The 20,004-nt window shown below is 32.6% G+C and overlaps 1 protein-coding gene across 33 annotated transcripts in view; it reads right to left on the reverse strand.

Moving 5' to 3' along the window:
* STXBP5L (syntaxin binding protein 5L) overlaps positions 1 to 20,004 on the reverse strand; it is a 325,816-nt gene that overhangs the window by 207,795 nt on the left and 98,017 nt on the right. For all 33 annotated transcript variants that reach the window (XM_021070302.2, XM_021070300.2, XM_021070297.2 and 30 more), the window contains 2 exons: positions 7,845 to 7,979; positions 645 to 708 (listed from right to left, as the gene is read on the reverse strand). In XM_021070302.2, coding sequence (XP_020925961.1) covers positions 645 to 708; positions 7,845 to 7,979 — 199 coding nt within the window. The remainder of the gene's footprint in view (positions 1 to 644; positions 709 to 7,844; positions 7,980 to 20,004) is intronic.

Here is a 20,004-nt window from a genome sequence, read left to right on the forward strand (position 1 = left end):
AAAGTAATTTAACAATAAATAAATAAATAAAGCACCAGAACTATACTAAATAATTTATTCAGGTGTTTTACATAGTATTTAGCAAAAATTATATACCTGAAGAAACAACATTTGTAATGAAAGTGATACTTTAGATCTCATGTTATCAACTTTGTTTCCTTATCATAAAGGAAAATTATCAATACTCAAAATTAATAAGGACTATTTCTTTAATCTAAGAATATTATGTGGGCATTAGCTATTTATAAAATTAAGACTGGTTAAGTTATGATTACTTAATATTGGTCATTCATCAGTACCATTACTGAACAGCAGAGAGCAAATGTTTAAGAATATCGATAATCATATTTTTAAGTTCAAGTATAGATATTTGAAAACCAAAGTTGTTCTATGTTACATGCCACCTTCAAATTCTAGAATTAAATATAAACTTTAGGAAAGTGAAACTAAAGATTTAATTTGAGACCATTATTAGTATAAATCATTCATTCATTTGCTCATTCATTCATTCAATGTATTTTAATTTTAATTTACACTGAATGCTATGAACTGTGCAAGATGCTAGGTATAAAACAACAGTAAAAAACACCTTTATTCAAGAATGAGAGTAATAAATTCAAGAATAATGGTATTGTAATACTCACTTTCCCTTCATCTCTTGGGCTGTCACTTAAGTGTACAACTGGACCTGGATGAGTCTTTGTGGATCTGTTAAATCAATTCAATAATTTAAAAAACATTAAAACACCTTACTGTTAGAAACTGGAAAAAAAATAAGATTATACTGGAATACACTCCTAATAGTCTGGAGTTTAGCTTATATTGATTTGAGGTTTTGGTTGTTTTTCTTAAAGACTTCTTTCTCCTACCAACAGTTGAAATCTGTTTTTTGGTTGTTTTTTTTTAAATCAAGTTTAAGAACATAGATCTACAGAACAATGGGATTCTTCATTATCTTATATGCTTATATGTTGCTAGATCTGGCTCTCTGAAAATCTGAGAATGAACTTTTACTTCTACAGACAACAGTACTTACACAGCACAAGGCTGGTGTTACAAAACTACTTCAATCAAATTGCAAAGAACATACTTAATTTAAAATTTCTTTTGACTATAAATCTCTAATTTTGCTCCTAAAGAAAGTACAGTCACTCCTTTGATTTACAAAGAAACTCTAGTGATAATCAACTTAAAGAAAACTGAGATACCAGGGAAACCTAGTTCGCTGGTTATGTCTCATTTATCTGGTTAACCAGGGTAGTCGACAACAGTCTAAGAGCATAATGCTAAAGAGATCATTGCTCTGTCAATCTGACTTTAAATTTATTCTATTCTAATATCTGGTATGTCTTTTATGTTTCCTACTCTATGTTGAATATGATTATGCCATGGTTAAATATATGAACTGATATGACATAGACTATTATTGCTCATTTTCTATATCCTTTCTTCAATGACCTAATAGTGCCAGATTAACTCTATTATAAGTATATTGATAGTTTATTTATTGACATAGGATATTGACATAATTTATTTCTTCAGCACACATGAAAAACATCAAATATTCTACATAAAACAATAAAGAAGATATAAATTTTAGAAATTCTTTGGAATCAGACAAAAGTGACAAATTAAGTAACTCCAGGTTCCCTAGATACTGACTCCTCAGAGTAACTCAGAGAAATAAATATATATTTGTTAGATATTTTGTTAGTGGTTTTAACCTAAATTTTTTCACTTAAAAATAGAGGCAGTACTGAACTCACTGAATAATTATTAAAGGTTAGAAAAAAAAATATATATATGTATATATATATATATATGGCACCTAATACATTGTCATATAGTGCCCAATAAATAGTATGTATTATGATTGTTGTAAACCACTGCAATAATTAGAAAACAGAGTTATTGTTTGCATTCCAGGATATATGCAGGACAAAAACTAAACAAGCCTTAATAAAAAGTTCACAGAGTTTTTTTGCAATCCTCCATGTTTATATGTAATATATCACTGACATATAAATGCAGCACTTTATTACAATAAAAATGCCTCTGATAAAAGCCAATGTACTTCGATTACCTTTGGTAACTAATTACACCTAACAAACCACAAATCCCTGTCTCTTGAGTTTGATTTGAATAATAAATACCAGAGTACTCCAGGATAAACTAGTGAATGTAAAAGGTATTTCACATGGTGTTCCAAAGAAAAAAATTGGGGAAACCCTGAATTAAAGTTAAATATCTCTTCTTTTTTATAGCATTTCTTAGAGCCATAATATGCACATTAGCACTGCCAATCTTCAATATTTTCCAAAATTATTGGTCTATAGTCTCTTCTTTCATTGAACCTCTATTGAGGGAAAGACTGAAATATAGTTTGAGAAACACTTGTTAGACCACACCTGAGACTCTTCCATTTAGCTTATAAGACTCTGTAAAACTATCTCAAGTTCAGAAAATAATCTAGAATTAAATGTCAGTTATTTGTAATAAGTTTTTCAGACTATAGAAGAAAATTTTTTTAATTAAAAAACCCTGAAACTCAGAATAAAAATTAAGAGGAAAAATCTCTCATTATTTCACTGCCTAGATATGATTGTTAACGTTTTGATATATTTTTTCTGACTTTTCCCCTAACATTAAACTTTTAAAAACTACCAAGCATTCCTTGCAAACATTATGGCCATTAGAAACTGACTTTAAAAAGCAACTGTGTACTCTGAATTCTGTAAATCCTGTAAAAAATTACTTGGACAGAATTATCAATAAACTTAAATTCATAGGCTAATCATCTGAACAATGTCCAGCAATTCTTATAACATTTCTATTTATTTCTCTTCCTCCTGTTCACTACAATGGCTTCTTGATAGATTTCTTTATGGACTTTTTTCCTCCCAGTATCTTAAATATTGGTATTCCTTGGTATTCTACCCTAGACTGCAATCTGTTCTCATATTACATATGGTCATGAATTCGAGAGCCCAGAAGCCAGGCAGGTACTGCAAAGGAGTTCAGTAGGCTGAGTAAGAACCGTGCCACTACCTACAAATTTGCTACCTTATTTGTTTATTTTTCATTTTTTATTTTTGCTTTTTAGGGCCACAATTGCAGCATATGGAGGTTCCCAGGCTAGGAGTCAAATTGGAGCCTATGCCATAGCCACAGCAATGCAGAATCCAAGGCGCATATGAAATCTACACCACAGCTCATAGTAATGCTGGATCCCTGACCCACTGAGTGAGGCCAGGGATCAAACCTGCATCCTCATGGATACTAGCTGGATTCATTTCCACGGCACCACAATGGGAATTCCCGCTACCTCTTTAATATATTCTCTTCATGCACAATCTCATATATTCTCATAGTTTCAATGACCACATAAATTCTGCTCTTATTAAGTTCACATCTATATAATCCACTCCCTACCATTCTCCTATATGAAATTCATTTGAATATTTTAACAACATATACAGCTCAACCTATCTAATATAAACTCATATCTTATTCTAAACCTACTCAATCTCCTGTATTCTTTCACTAAATGGGACCCTTATCTATACAGTTGCTTAAGTCAAACACTTTGAGATCACTTTTAATTCTCTTATTATTCTTACATCTTTCCACAATACCCAAATAATGCCTCTTTCGACTTCTATTTCTTTAATATGCCAGCTTATTTCCAGTCCGAAATCCACTGTAATTTTTGCCGAGAATACAGTATTTTCTCTCTTCAATCATTTCACCAGCTATTGCATTTGGATTAGAATTCCTAAATGCAAATTTGGTCAATTCTCTGCTTAAAACTCTTTGAAAGCTAGGTCCTGATCTTAGATAAAATCCACATGCTCAAACTGGCTTACGAGCTTTTCATACTATATACTTGATTACCTATCTTCTCACTGTTAACTCTTGCTATCCTTTCCCCCAGCCTTTTCGACCAGCTACAAAATTTCTGTGCATAGAACACAAACTCTCTTACATTCTATCTTTTAAATCTCCTCTTCCTAGAAAACCCTCTCCCCCAATTCTCCACTCATTTAACTGAAACACATCCTTGAATTTCATGGATGTAATTTCCTTCACAGACACTTCTCTGAGACATCATGTCTATATTAGGTATCATTCTTAAGGAATTGCCATGTTATATTTCCAATATACTATAATTGCCTTTTTACTTAATCTCACCTTTATTAGACTGAAAGCCCTAAGAAGAGAGAAACTGTGGCTTCTCAATTTACACTTTTTTCCAGAATCTAGAATATCATGGTGCTCAATAAATATATCTGAAGACTATTAAACTTACATTAATAATTTAATCTAAATTTCATGCTCAAAGTTTAATCACATGCAGAAAAAAAATGGTTATGTTTTTTAAAAAGCTAGAGCTGTCCTGCGGAAACAGATATTTCTGTGCTATAACCTGGAATATATTTTCGCATGTAAAATTTTTTAATGTTGGTTTTGTTTTATACTACTATTTTATAAGATATTCTACAAACACTATAATTTCTACAAACATCACAAAGATGGCTTCGAGTTTCTAAATAACCAATATATACATTAAAGGAATACTAATTATTTATAATTATGGAAATTGCCTACAATTAAATTAAAAGACTTCACTAAAAATAGAAACAAGCTGGAGTTCCTACTGTGGCACAGTGGAAACAAATACGACTAGGAACCATGAGGTTGCGGGTTTGATCCCCAGCCTTGCTCAGTGGGTTAAGGATCCAGCATTGCCATGAGCTATGGTGTAAGTCTCAGACAAGGCTCTGATCTGGCATTGCTATGGCTGTGGTGTAGCCTGGCAGCAACAGCTCAGATTCCAACCTTAGCCTGGAAACATCCATATGCCACGAGTGCAGCCCCAAAAAGATAAAAAGACAAAAAAAAAAAAAAAAAAGAAACAAGCTAAAAAATAACAAGCATTGAATTAAGTACTTCAAGTCAGAACTTAAAATAGAAATAATCTCACAAATCTCAAAGATAATTCTGCATTTGTCATACTTTAAAAATTTATTGTTAAAATTTGTTTAAAATTCTGTTTATAAAATAACTCTTCTTAATTCAACATATTTCCTTATTACAATATACCCTTGACACATATTAATAAGTGGCATGCATTTCCTAATGTTTTTCAAGAGGCAAAGAGTAATTAAAAGACTGTTCTGGATTATTAGAAGTTTGCATTTAAAACTAAATCTAGGAGTTCCCGTCATGGTGCAGTGGTTAACAAACCTGACTAGGAACCGTGAGGTTGTGGGTTCGATCCCTGGCCTCGCTCAGTGGGTTAAGGATCTGGTGTTGCCGTGAGCTCTGGTGTAGTCACAGATGCAACTGGATCCCGCATTGCTGTGGCTCTGGCATAGGCTGTGGGTACAGCCCCGATTAGACCCCTAGCCTGGGAACCTCCATATGCCACAGGCGTGGCCCTAGAAAAGACAAAAAAACTAAATTAAATATATCAAAATGGGGCTCTAACTCCATAGAACATGCTTTTGGAAATGTGGTCTAAATAAAGCAAGAAAGAGTCAAGAGGTAAGATGGCTAATAATTTCTTGGGAATACTTCAAGGTCATTTTCAGAGGCATGTACAATTATATAAAACACTGGATTTATATAAATGGTAGATTCTATACTGAATCACATGTGTAAAATCATATTGTGAAAAATGAAAGTGTCTTATTTCTTTCATTTCTCCTAACTTTATTCTCCTTTATAACATATATTTTAAACCCTTCATTAGTCCTAAAATCATAAGGTATGGACTATGTAAATACATACAGGGTATAAGTCATAGTTTAGGTAGTATTTTTTTAAACTATGAAATGGATTCAAGTAAATGAATATAGAAACAACACTGCAAGAGTGGTGAAATATTTGATCTGTTTAAATAATAAACTTCTTAATTAGTTTAGTAGCATTCAACTGAACTGAAATGATACATCTATACATCTGTTACTATTTGTACTAATATTAAATTGATATAAAATATATGTAATTTGATCTCTGAAGTATACTTGTGTCTTTATCAATCTCCTATAACAATATTATGAAAACAAATATTACATTCAACCCAATTTAATGCTTTGATAGAACTATGATTATAGGGGGAAAAAACCTTTCCCAAATATCTGAAAAAAATAAATAAATTTTTGGGAGACACATAACTGTTTATAGGATACCTGTTTTTAAAAATACACACACAGGGAGTTCCCATTGTAGCTTAGTGGGTTAAGAACCTGACATAGTCTCCATGAGGACAAGGGTTTGATCCCTGGCCTCGCTCAGTCAAGTTAAGGATCTGGCATGCCACATGCTGCAGCTTAGGTTGCAGATGTGGCTCAGATCTGGTGTTGCTACAGTTGTGGCATAGGCTTGCAGCTGCAGCTTCACTTTGACTCCTAGCCCAGGAAACTCCACATGCTGCAGGTGTGGCTGTAAAAAGGATATATACATATATATATATGTATGTGTATATATATATATATACACACATACACACACACACAGAATACTAAAATATTTATAAGCAAAATAGCTCATACCAATTATAATTATAATTGAAAGCTAAGTCAATGGGATGTGTAACTATATATCATACTAATTTTTAAGAATGCCATTAGTTATTTAGTAGCCACTCTGTGGAAAGCACCAAAATAAGCCAAATATGAAGAAAAAGAGAGCAATGAACAAGGATTCTGCTATGGAGCAGTTCTTAATCTAATGAGAAAGAATTATCATAATTTAGAAAAAAAAAAACCATCTGGAGTTCCTGCCATGGCACAGTTGGTTAAGAATCAAACTGAAGGGGCTCAGGTTGCAGCTGCAGGTTGGATTCAATCCCTAGCCCAGGAACTTCCATATGTCACTGTTGTGGCCATAAAAAGAAACAAAAAAGCATTTGGATATAATATAAGAATACAACTAGTAACAACCTTCTTACGCATATACATTGAAACATTGGAAATAGAGAATAGCAGATTTATTATAATACCGTAGTAGAGTTTCAGGAAATAGGCTGTTTTAATCAGAATTTCTGGAAAACTATTATGCAACTTAGAATTTGTATATGTAAGAGAGAGAATGGGGCAACCTCAAGTCAAACATATCTTATTAAAGACCTAATATGTACAGTGTATAAACTCTTATTAGAGAAATACTATTTTTTCAATTAATACATTGACCAAGAGAATTGTTTGTGTATATTCTACAGAAGATGGCTTAGAATTCCATTAAGCATGACATTTGAGGGATTTCACATTTTACATGTGAAAAAATATGAATATCAGTGCCAGAGTGAAGGTGGTGATTGCCAAAAACCATATACCCAAAGAGCTGTATATATCACCACATGATGAACTGATTCTTCTTGGAACCCAGAACAATATGCTAATGAGGCAAATGAAGAATAAGTTACCGGTATTTGAAAATACACATATTCATGATTACACACTGATTATGATTAGTTTTACATAAAACAAGATGTAATCACAATTCCCTGCCACTCCCACTAGAAGTGGCTACATAAAGTCTGACTACAAAGAAATGATTCCATGAATAACTTTTAGAATAAGCCTTACTATATTATCATCAAATTTTGCATACATAATAACTGTTAATTATTTACAGTATTTGGAAAGCATAAAGTTGACATGTTAATACTGTATCTATTTTTAAAAGCCTTTATGTTTTTAAATCATTTTAGCTGAACTTCTCACTCAAATTAATCATAAATTAGCTTAGATGTTTCAAACAACTCTGCAATTTGATGAATGTTACATAACCACAGAAGTATTTAATCTAAATAAAGTAGTATTCAAGTTCAAACTTACAGTTCAATTGCCTTGTTCCACATGATAACATATCCAGAAAGAATGAAAGACTCAATATTTACAATATGTGTATTTCCTCTTTCTGTTCCAACATAGAGCCATTTACTCTGGAAAGGTAGATGACAGTAAGTAATTCTGAAAGAAAGAAAATTACAATTAAAATATCTAAATTTTATATCTGGGCAGCATTATATTTTCCCTACTGTTATGTAGTGAAAACTATATAAATAATAAAATGTACTATATACTCAAGTAGCACTTAGCTATTAGTAGAGGTTATAGGATAAAAAACAACAGCATATCATTAAAAACAATAATATAATAAGAATCACTACTAAATAAGTGTCTAACATGGGCACTGATATATATTATTTCTAATTCTGAAAACAGCACTTTAAGACAGATATATATTTCTGTTTTACAAAGAGGAAACTGAGCCCAAGAATTTTCACTTTTATCTTGCCTAGGACTGACAGCTAATATGTGGCAAAACTGGGATTCAAATCCATTCCTGTTTCGCTGCAAAATTACCATCTTTCTACCAAGATACATTGTTTGCTTGTTTGTTTGTTTTTTCAGTAATATTTACTTCAAATAGAAATTAGGTATATATGAAATAGACATTTCAGAGTTCTCAGAGAGTTTGTACCTTTGTTTATATGAGATGATAAATTATTTATTTTTATTCTAATGCTTGGCATCTAAGTAGTACAAAGGAAAAGTATAGGGTCAGAGATTCATTATACTGGTCCTTTATTTCTTTATTTTTGGTACTGTCTTCATCTCCACAATGGGCTTTCTGACCAATTCTGGGAAACTGCTCCATGGCCAAAGCAACTATGACTCCTACATAAGAAATCTGGGAAGAGAGTCATCTATCCACAGCATCATCCTCTTTTGTAGTTTGGCCTACTTACGCTCCTTAAACACTCTTAAAAAGACAAGAGGGATAAGTTCACAGTTATCCCTTGTCAGAACTTGTTATTAAATCATATTTTGTAGAATGTTCTCATAAAAGGAGCTCTAGTAAATTGTCAGAAGAGCAGAACAGAATTATAACACCAGGCAGACAGAACAATATGAAAAAAAAGGAAATGAATGGTAAGTTTAACAAAAAGATTCCATCTTGTACCTATTTATGTAAAAGTAAACATCTAGTCTATCAAATTTATATTTTCAGTCTGGTTCAATGACTTTCTCTGCACCAAACTTTGCCCATTCAAAAGTATTCAGTTGCACACTACATTCAAAAAAAGTAGAAGTCTTATTACTACATACGCATTTACAGAGTTAATTGACAATCTAATTAAACATGTATGATATTGGACAATTCTGATTAAAACCTAAAGTCTAGAACTGCTGTTGTCAAAAGACATTTAATAATGTTCCAAAGGGAATAAGTTAATGGCCATGTTTCTAGGTAATGAACAATCTATTTGCATTTCAATCTATGTAGAAAGAGGAAACATTTTACAAAGTATTTAAGATCACTCTTTCTGAATATAGGAAAAGTTAAAAAAAAACATTAATCCTATAAAAGTAGACACAAATTTGGGAGTTAGGTAGAAAAGGAGCAGATTTCAATATTACATAGTCATTTATAAAGAAGAAAAGTCCAAGAACTGCCAGGTTTCAGTAATGAGACCTGAAGCAAGCAGCTAAATTTCAATATAGAAGACTTTTTAGTATGTACAATAACAGTGGAATACATAAAGAGCCAAACAGAATTATAAATATTTCTTGAGCCATTACTACTCTATTCCTCATTCTTATTGATAAAAACTAGAACCTTGATGACAAAAGGGTTCCATCTTATATCTGATGACCAAGAGACAGGTAGAGGTTAAACAAGTAAGAAAGATTCCAAGACTTAATACGAACCCAATGAAAACATTAATTTGAAAAGATACATGCACCACTATATTCATTGAGGCATAACTGACAATAGCCAAGATATGGGAGCAATGTAAGTGGCCATCAATAGATTAATGGATGAAGAAGATGTGGTATGTATACACAATGGATTATTACCAATACTAAAAAAGAATGAAATCTTGCCATTTGTGAAAACATAGATGGCCCTCTTCCTAAGTGAAATAAGTCAGACATAAAGACAAGTATTATATGATTTCACTTATATGTGGTAAAAAAACAAAACAAAACAAAAAAAAACAAATTAACAAACCAGAAATGGAGTCATACATATAGGGAACAAATGGTTGCCAGAGTGGAGGGAGGTGGTGTGATGAGTAAAAGAGGTGAGGGAAATTAAGAGGTTCAAACTTTCAGTTACCAAATAAATGAGTCCTAGGTGTGAAATGTACAGCATGGGAAATATAGTCAGTGATGTTATATCTGTCATCTTTGTAGGTGACAGATGACAACTAAACTTATCATGGTGATCATTACATACAGAAATATCAAATCACTGTGTTGTTCACCAGGAACTAATATAGTGTTGTAGGTTAATTATACTTTTTCTTTTACTTAGTGTATATATATAATTATGGATGTTCACTAAACTTACTGTCATAATCATTCCATGATACATGTAAGTCAAATCATATCTTAAACTTATATATACGTCCATATGTCAATTTTATCTCAATAATGTTCTGAAGAAAAAAAGAAATTGAAACCTAAGGACAACCAATCATAAAAAGTCAACTAGCTTTCCTCAAATAAAGCAACTATTTAAGCTATAAGCAATCAAATAATTTCCTGTTTTGCTTTCGTGTCTTATCCATAAAACTCTTGCCCAGCTCCTATCTGTGGAGCAATCTTATCCACTACTGATTGGCACTTCCCAATTCAAATTGATTTTGTTCAAATAAACTCTTAAATTTTTTTTAAAAGTAATGTGATTTACTTAATATGATTGACATATATAAAGGAGAGGGCATGACTCCTTGTCATGTGTATTTGGTAACCCTAAGAGTGACTAATCAATATCCTTATAGAACTTTATTGTATTTAATAGTTACATTTTCATTTATAATGTATTCCTACCACCGCCACCTACAAGACAAAGAATTTTCTATTATATGTGAGCTTTGGAAAAATAATGTTGTTCGTATATCCACATTCACTATCATTCTTCTATAGTAAATCATCCAAGACATGCTTAGTCTTCCATCCATTCACCCATTTACTCAAACTTCACTGAGTAATTCTTTTAAAAAAAGTACTGTCCTTGATTACAAAACACTGGTTTTCCTTCAAAGAAAGTAACAGCTAATAAAGAGATAAGGCAAATTAACAAGTAAGAAAAATAAAAGTAAAATGTGTTAATTACTATAAAGAATTCAAAGGAGGGAGTCGTTAATCCCAATAAGGGAAATCAAGGAAAGCTAATGTAGAAAACTGTATTTATTTTTTTGTTTGGTGGGGTAGGGGTCTGGCTTTGTGCATGTCATGAGGAAGTTCTCAGTCCAAGGACTAAATCCAAGCCATAGCAGTGACAATGCCAAATCCTTAACCACTAGGCCACCAGGGAACTCCAGAAAACTGCATTTGAATTGGGCCATTAAAGATCAAATAACTCTGTAATTTGAGATATATATATATATTATATAAGCATATTAAGCAAACAAAAATACATGTTTCTCAAGCTTGAACAATACACAAACCTTCAAAAAATGTTGCTGATCCTCACTTTTGACTTACTTTTATAATTTCTTTAACTTATATATAAAAATAAGTATAAGCTCCTCATACTTATAGCTCTTATATACACATAAAAATACAAATTAAATACAAATAAAACTAAAGCTAGAATACAAATGACATTAATTTACATGAAAGATGAAATTTTTTATAAAAATAACTTCACAATATGGATACGGTTCTGATTGCACAAGTTCTTTTGAATTTGGTGTATCCATATTTGTTTTGTACTTCTCTTCTTCACTTGCCTCTATTTCAATAGCCTTAAATTCTGATCCATAGTACACCATCACATAATTTTACAATCTTCGGACCTGAATATAATACATGTGCATAGTGCATGGTATACTTTTTAAATAAACAACTGAAATCTACTTTGTGCCAACACAATCATAAATGCAACTATAACTTCAATATTGAAATCATACAGAAGTATCTTTATACAAAATAGTCTATTCAACTGATTCAGAATATTTCCATTAGTCTAATTATAAAAATAAAAAATATTACTGTAGTTCCCTTGTGGCTCAGCAGGTTAAGGGATCTGGTTGTTACCACTGCAGCTCGGGTCACTGCTGTGTCATGGGTTCAGTCTCTGGCCCAGCAACTTCCACACGCTGCGAGCATGGCAAAAATAAATAAATAAAATATTACAATCAGAAACGACTGTGGATAATTCACAACACAAAGACTATGCCCACAGGCCCTAGTTTGAGAAAAGCTGTCAGTACACAAGCCAAAAGGGATTGGCTTAAAATTACATAAACTATGCTGTATAAAATTTAGTGGAAGACTTTATTTAACTTTCAAACATCTTCCCCCTAAATCCTAACATAGTTCAATTTTGGTCTTACTCTTTGTCTAGATTCCAGGTGAAACTTCTAGCACCAGACATAATGACTCTAAGTCCAGTCCCTTCTACAAATTTTCTTTTATTTTTGGCCATGCCGCAGACATGTGGGTGCTCCCAGGACCAGGGATCAAACCCATGCCACAGCAGCGACCCAAGCCACAGCAGTGATAACACCAGATCTTTAACCAACTATGCCACAGGGAAACTCCCACTTGTATGATATTTATAATTATTCTTTTTTTTTTTTTTTTGTCTTTTTGCCATTTCTTGGGCTGCTCCCACGGCATATGGAGGTTCCCAGGCTAGGGGTCGAATCGGAGCTGTAGCCACTGGCCTATGCCAGAGCCACAGCAACTTGGGATCCGAGCCGCATCTGCGACCTACACCACAGCTCACGGCAATGCCAGATCATTAACCCACTGAGCAAGGGCAGGGATCAAACCCACAACCTCATGGTTCCTAGTCGGATTCATTAACCACTGAGCCACGACAGGAACTCCATAATTATTCCTTACAACACAATTATACTCAGAATCAGGTGTATGAATCTCCATATTAAAAGTACAAATATCAGAGATGAGGATTTAGTAGTTCTGGAGGAATATCCATGAATACTGTTTTAAAACTCTATGTGGGTGGTTTTGATGCACAACCAGTTAAGTACCACAGAATTATAACAACTTTAAATCTCTAAAATAGATAGATATCTAGTTGCGATGAATATTCTCAGATTCCAGTCACACAAATTGTGATTTCATTGACCTGGGATGGAACATATGACTGGTAATTTAACATTTAACAAGTATCATCAGTAATTGCCATTCAAAATAGTCCATAGACCAGCAGCAGCATGGATGTCACCTGGAAGCTTAGTAGAAATTCAGAATCTCAGGTTCAATCCCAGAATTAGAAACTGAATTTTGTGAAGAACCCCCAGATAAGTTACATACACATAAAAATTTAGGAAGCACTTCTCTAGGTGATTCTAATACAGATAATACATGAACTACATTTTAAGAAATGTAGTGCTATGGCTGAATGACTGCTGCTTACTTACTCTTTGAGTTTTAGGTTAAGAACTTAAATTACTAATTAATAGTAGGGACTAAGCCTTGTAGTAGGGACAAAGCCTTGTGGTATGAATACAGCTATGGCATCCTCCCAAACAGCTAATGATGGCTATAATAATGGTCATAATAAGAGCCACAACAACAGCCAGGGAAAGGGACAGACTGCTATACTAAGATTCGCTCAATGTCTTACATCAAAGATTGATATTTAGGAGTTTTAGTGGAAAAACTCAAATCGTGTAAAAGCAAAAATAAGGAATTAAAATTTAAGAAAAAGAATCTGATAATTTTGGACAACAAGTACCTTGCTAGTATCATAATATGGGATAAAATAAATAGTGAATATTTAGATAAATTTCATTCATTGTCTTAGTGAGCTTTAATTAACTCACCAGACAGCAAAAAAAAACCCAAAAAACAAAAAACAAAAAACTCACTCGATTTTATTGTCCGTAATTGGCTTGAAAACTAACAAACATAAGTCAAATTTTAAAAATAAGTCAAATCTCTACATTTCCAAAGGGAATAACATCATTATTTTTGGCAAATGCAACTCTGAGAAGCTTATTCTCATTCTCCTACAGCAAAAGAAATAACATTTTCTATCTGAATTTAAATTCATAGAATATTTCAATTTCTAAATGAGAGAATTAATGGAGGCCACGTCAGGAGCAGGAATTAGTCACCAGTCCTCTGGTCATGGTGATAAAAGTACAAGTGTAATAGGGAGCCATAATACCACTCTAGTAAGATGCCTCTCCCTATCTCAGGTGTTAGTAAAGGCCAAACTAGGGAACTTGAACTTCTAATCCCATCTGTTAGTAAAAAGAGGACACCAGGAGTTCCCATTGTAGCAAGCAGAAATGAATCCAACTAGTATCCATGAGGATGGGGTTTGATCCATGGCCTTGCTCTGTGGGTTAAGGATCCAGCATTGCCATGAGCTGTTGTATAGGTAGGAGATGTGGCTCAGATCTGGTGTTGCTGTGGCTGTGGTGTAGGCCAGCAGCTATAGCTAAAATTTGATCCCTAGCGTGGGAACTTCCAAGTGCCATGAGTACAGCCCTAAAAAGCAGTAATAGAAAACAAAAGAAAAAGAAAAGAGGACACTAGCCCTTCTATTGCCAGAGCAGTGTCAAAACAACCCACCCCAAACAGAAGATTTAAGTAGGACCTAGGGTGTCATAACCTTATATCAAAAATGTTTAGTCTGAATTTAAAAATCACTCATATCAAGAAATAGAAAAACCTCAATTTCAATGAATAAAAAAGATACCCACACCAAGATGATACAAATGTTGTAATTCACTGGTAAATATTTAAAAGAAGCTATCATGAAAATGAAATAAGCGATTATGAAAAAAATGAAATGAAAAAATAGAAAATCTGAGCAAAGAAACAGGAGATAAAAAGAAGAACCAAATGCAAATTTTACTACTAAGAAGAACAATAAAGAAAATTTAAAAACCTCTGGATAAACTCAACAACAGAATGAAGGAGACAGAAGAGTCACCAAACTCAAATATACAATTTAAACTAGCAAATCTATAAAACAGACAGAAAATAGATGTACAAAACATCAGAGACTGAGAAACCTGAGAGACAAAAACAAAAGATCTACCAATCATGTTATCAGGGTCCAAGAAGGAAAAGAAAAAGAATGGGAATGAAAAAGTAGTAAAAAAAAGAAAAAATTAATAATGTTTAAAAACTTCCCCACATTGGCAAAAGGCAAGACAAAGGATTCAGAAGCTGAAAAAAATGCAAAAGGATAAACCCAAAGAAATAAAACCAAGACAGATCATAGCCAAACACCTGAAAACTAAATAAGAACAGAAAAAAAAAAAAATAAGGTCTTGAAGATGGCAAGAGAGAAACAACATTTTAACCATAGGGGAAAACAAACTCCAACGATAGATTTCTCATTAGAAAACAGAGGACCAAAACTAAATAGGGCATTACTCAAAGGCTTAAAGAAAAGAACTGTCAACCCAGAATTCTATACACACCACAAATATTTCTATTTTTATTAGGTGAAGGAAAAAATAAGAATTTTTCACTCAAAGAATAGTAGAAGGAAGTTTACTAAACAACTTGGTAGAAGGAAGTTTACTAAACAATTTGTCACTAAAAGAATGGTAGAAGGAAGTTACTAAAAAGCGGTGATGAATGAAAGAATATTTAAATAACAAGTATGAAGAAAAAACAAAGAGTAAAAATTTGGGTAAATAAAATATATTTTCCTTTTCCTCTTGAATTTCCTAAATTAGCTTCGATAGTCGAAGGAAAAATTATAACAGGCTGATTTGAATCTAAATATAAAAAGAGAAAAAAATCACTATAGGTGAAGAAAATTAAGGGAAATAAAAAAAAAAGAAAAAGTCATCATATGTCATTCAAACTGGGAAAATACAATAGCAATAGACTAAGCAAGACATGTCTAATCCTTGGGTCTAAGAAGTTGTCACAAGGGAATTAAAAAAATACATTGACCTGAATGATATTGGAAAAACAGTAAATCAAAATGTGTAGAACACAACTAAAGAAATATCAAGAGGGAATTTATAGCATGATATACTTGCATTAGCAAAAAAGGAAAAGCGGAGTTTCCCATTGTGGCTCAGCAGTAATGAACCTAACTAGTATCCATGAGGATGCAGGTTTGATCCCTGGCTTGACTCAGTGGGTTAAGGATCTGGCATTGCTGTGAGCTGTGGTATCACAGATGCAGCTCAGTTCCCATGTTGCTGTGTCTGTGATGTAGGCCAGCAGTTGCAGCTCCAATTATACCTCTACGCTGGGAACTTCCATAGGCTGAGAGTGAGGCCCTAAAAAGACAAAAAAACGCGGGGGAGGGGATTTCAAATCAATGGCTAAACTCCCATCCTCAAGAACCTAGAAAAATAAAAGCAAAATAAACCCAAATCAAGTGGACAAAAAATAATAATGACAAGCAGAAATCAGTGAAACTGAAAACAGAAAAACAATGGATAATCAATAAACAAAAAGCATGTTCTTTGAAATGTTTAATAAAATTGAAAAATCTCCAGCAAAACTGACAAGGAAGAAAAAAACGCAGGAAAGACAATTTACCAATACTAGGAATTAAACAAGGATTATCACTACAGATTTACGCAAATTTAAATACAATGGGAACAATTTTGTACAAATATATCTAACAACTTCTGAGATGAATTAATTCCTCAAAAAGCTCAAATTAGCATGATTCCCCAAATGTGAAGTAGACTGAATAGGTCTATAACTATTGCAAAAATTTAATTAATAATTTTTAAATTTCCTGAAAAGAAATCTTAGGCACATATAGTTTCACAAGAGAATTCTATCAAACATCTAGAGAACATCATCACCAATCCTAATAATCTGATCCAGAAAATATAGGAAGAAAAATCAGACAAAGACAATACAATAAAGAAAACATGTATACCTTAAATACAAACTTTACTAGTCAATTATAACTCAACAAAGCTGGGAGTTGGGAGAAAACTACACATTAATACTCATGAATAGAAATGTAAAAATTCTTAACAAAAGATTAACAAATGGAATTCAGCAACATATAAAAACGCCAAGAGGGGCTTATTGCATTTGAAAACTAGTCAATGTAATTCACTGTATTACAAGCTAAAAGAGAAAAATAACATGATCATATCAATTTGATGCAGAAATAGCAATTGAGAAAATTCAACACTCATGATTTAAAGTATAATCAAAAATAGTATTAAAGAGTATTCTCTCAACTGATCATAAAGATCAGCTACCAATAAAGTCTACAATGGATTTTCTACTTTTATAAAATTTTATACTTAATGGTGAAAAAATGAAGTGATGTCCCTCTAAGATCAAGAAAAAGGCAAAGATGGCTGTTCTCATCGTTCTCTTAAATATAGTTTTGAAAGTTCCAGCCAGTGAAAAAAGCAAGAAAAGGAAATAAAGGAAATGTAGATCAGATAGGAAGAAATAAAACTTCCCTATTTGCAGATAATATGATGGTCTAGAGAGAACAATCCCAAAAAGCTCACGGAACTAATAACTAAGTTCAGTAATGTTGCAGCATATGAGGTAAACATTCAAAACTCAACGGCATGTCCATATATTGGCAATGAACCTGTGGAAGCTGAATTAAAATGCAACATCATTTTATAAACATAAAAATGCAATTAAAGAACTTGAATGCTTAAAAACTACAAAATCCAGTTGAAAGAAATAAAATATCTAAGTAAACAGACATATTATGTTCATGATTTTATTTATTTATTTACTTATTTATTTGACTGCACCTGCAACATGCAATAGTTCCCAGGCCAGGGACTGAACCATACCACTGCAGTAACAGAGCCACAGCAGTGACAATACCAAATCCTTAACCTGAAAACCACAAGGGATCTCCAATGGATTTTAATGGTCAACACTATAAATACTCAACATTGTAAAAATGTCAATTCACATTTTTATAAAACTCTGGCAAAATACTTTTGTAAATTTTGTTGACATGCTTATTTTAAATTTTATATAGAATGGCAAAAGAATAAGAATAGCTAAAGAAATTGTGAAAAAGAAGAATTAAGTGGGAGAAATCTGTCTACCCAATTTCAAGACCATAAATATCTATAGTAATAAAGACTGTGTGGTAGTGGCAGAGGGCTAGAAATATAGATCAATGGAATAGAAAAAAGAACACAGAAAAATAAACCTATCTAATATGTCAAACAGACTTTTGACAAATGTGTAAGGCAATTCAATGAAATAAGGTCAACAAATGGTACTAGAGAATTGGATATCTATTAAGACAAAAGTGAATCGCCACTTAAACCTCAAACTTTATGTACAAAAACTATTCAAAACAGATCATATATTTACATGTAAAATATAAAACTTTTATCAAAAAAAAAGGAGAAAATCTTTGGGATCTGAGACTAAGGATTAAGTTTTTGAATTTGATGTAAAAAGTATGATCCATAAGGATGGATTTGATAAATTGTGCTTTATCAAAATTTAAAACATTTTCAGATTTTGAAAACAAATTTATGGTCACCAAAGAGGACAGGTGGGAGGGGAGGGATGGACTAGGCTTTGGGATTAGCATATGCACACTATGGTATATGGATTGAGTGGTCAGTGGAGACCTGCTGTATAGCACAGGGAACTCTACCCAATATTCTGTGATAATCCATGTGGAAAAAGAATCTGAAAGAGAGAAAAAATTTAAAATAATTCCTATATGAAAGTCTCTATTACAATACAAGCTATAGACTGGGAGAAAATATTTATAAACCACATATCCAACAAAGGAATAATATTTAGAATATATTTTTAAATGCTCAAAACTGAATAGTAAAAAAAAAAATACATGAGAAACTCCTAACAAACTGAAAAGCAATTACTTTATTGGATCCAGGAGAGAACTGAAGTTTTGGGACAAACTGCAATTCCAAAATTTCTATGTAAGAAAGAGTTCTCAGGGAAACCAAAAAACCAAGGCAGACAAAATCAAAGACACAGAGAAATCTGAAGCCTCTGGTACCTACAGCCATAGCAAACATGAATACAGTCTAACTCCTTACTGTATCAATATAAAACTTCACATTAAGGTTCATCTACCTCAAGTACTATTACCCAATATACATGTCTAGCTTTCAACGAAAAATTACCAGGCATGCTAAAAATCAAGAGAAAACATCTGAAGGGACAAAGTAACATCAGATTATACATGTATATACTATACATATATATACAATGGAATATAACAGTGATAAAAATAATGAAATTCTGCCATTTTTAACAATATGGATGAACCTGGAGAATATTATGCTTAGTGAAATAAAGTCAGACAGAGACAAATACTGTATGATATCACTTATATGTGGAATCTAAAACATAACACAAAGGAATATATATAGCAAAACAGAAACATACCCACATATACAGAAAACAACCAGTGACTACCAGAGAGGAGAGGGGATAGAGCAAGTTATGAGTACTGTATTAAGAGATACAAAGTACTAGCATAAAATAGATAAGCCAACAAGGATATTCTGTGTAGAATAGGAAATTGTAGCCATTATCTTACAATAACTTAATGGAGTATGATCTGAAAAAAATACTGAATCACTATGCTGTATGCCTAAAACTAATACTGTAAATCAACTGTAATTTTTTTTTAAAATCTCAAAAAAGCCAAAAAAAATTAAGAACCTTTTGCTAGTAGAACTTTCGTGTAAAAAAAAAAATTTAAATTTTCAGGGAGATGAAATCTATATAAAAAAAGAAAATCTTGGGAGAAGGAATAAATGAAGGTAAAATAACATATTTTCTTTTCTGTAATTGATCTAAAAGACAAATGTCTGTTCAGGAGTTCCCACTGTGGCTCAGTGGTAATGAACCCAACTAGCATCCATGAGGATGCAGGTTTAATCCCTGGCTCTGCTCAGTGGGTTAAGGATTAGCAATGGTGTGGGCTGTGGTATAGGCCACAGACACGGCTTACACCACGTTACTATGGCTGTGGTGTAGGCAGGAAGCTGCAGCTCCAATTAGACCCTGACCCTGGAAA

The sequence above is a fragment of the Sus scrofa genome, chromosome 13 (genome assembly GCF_054392235.1).
Source record: "Sus scrofa isolate SSC_HxYL_T2T_F1_AM1 chromosome 13, Sscrofa_HxYL_maternal_Yorkshire_Landrace_v2.0, whole genome shotgun sequence".
Taxonomy (NCBI): domain Eukaryota; kingdom Metazoa; phylum Chordata; class Mammalia; order Artiodactyla; family Suidae; genus Sus; species Sus scrofa.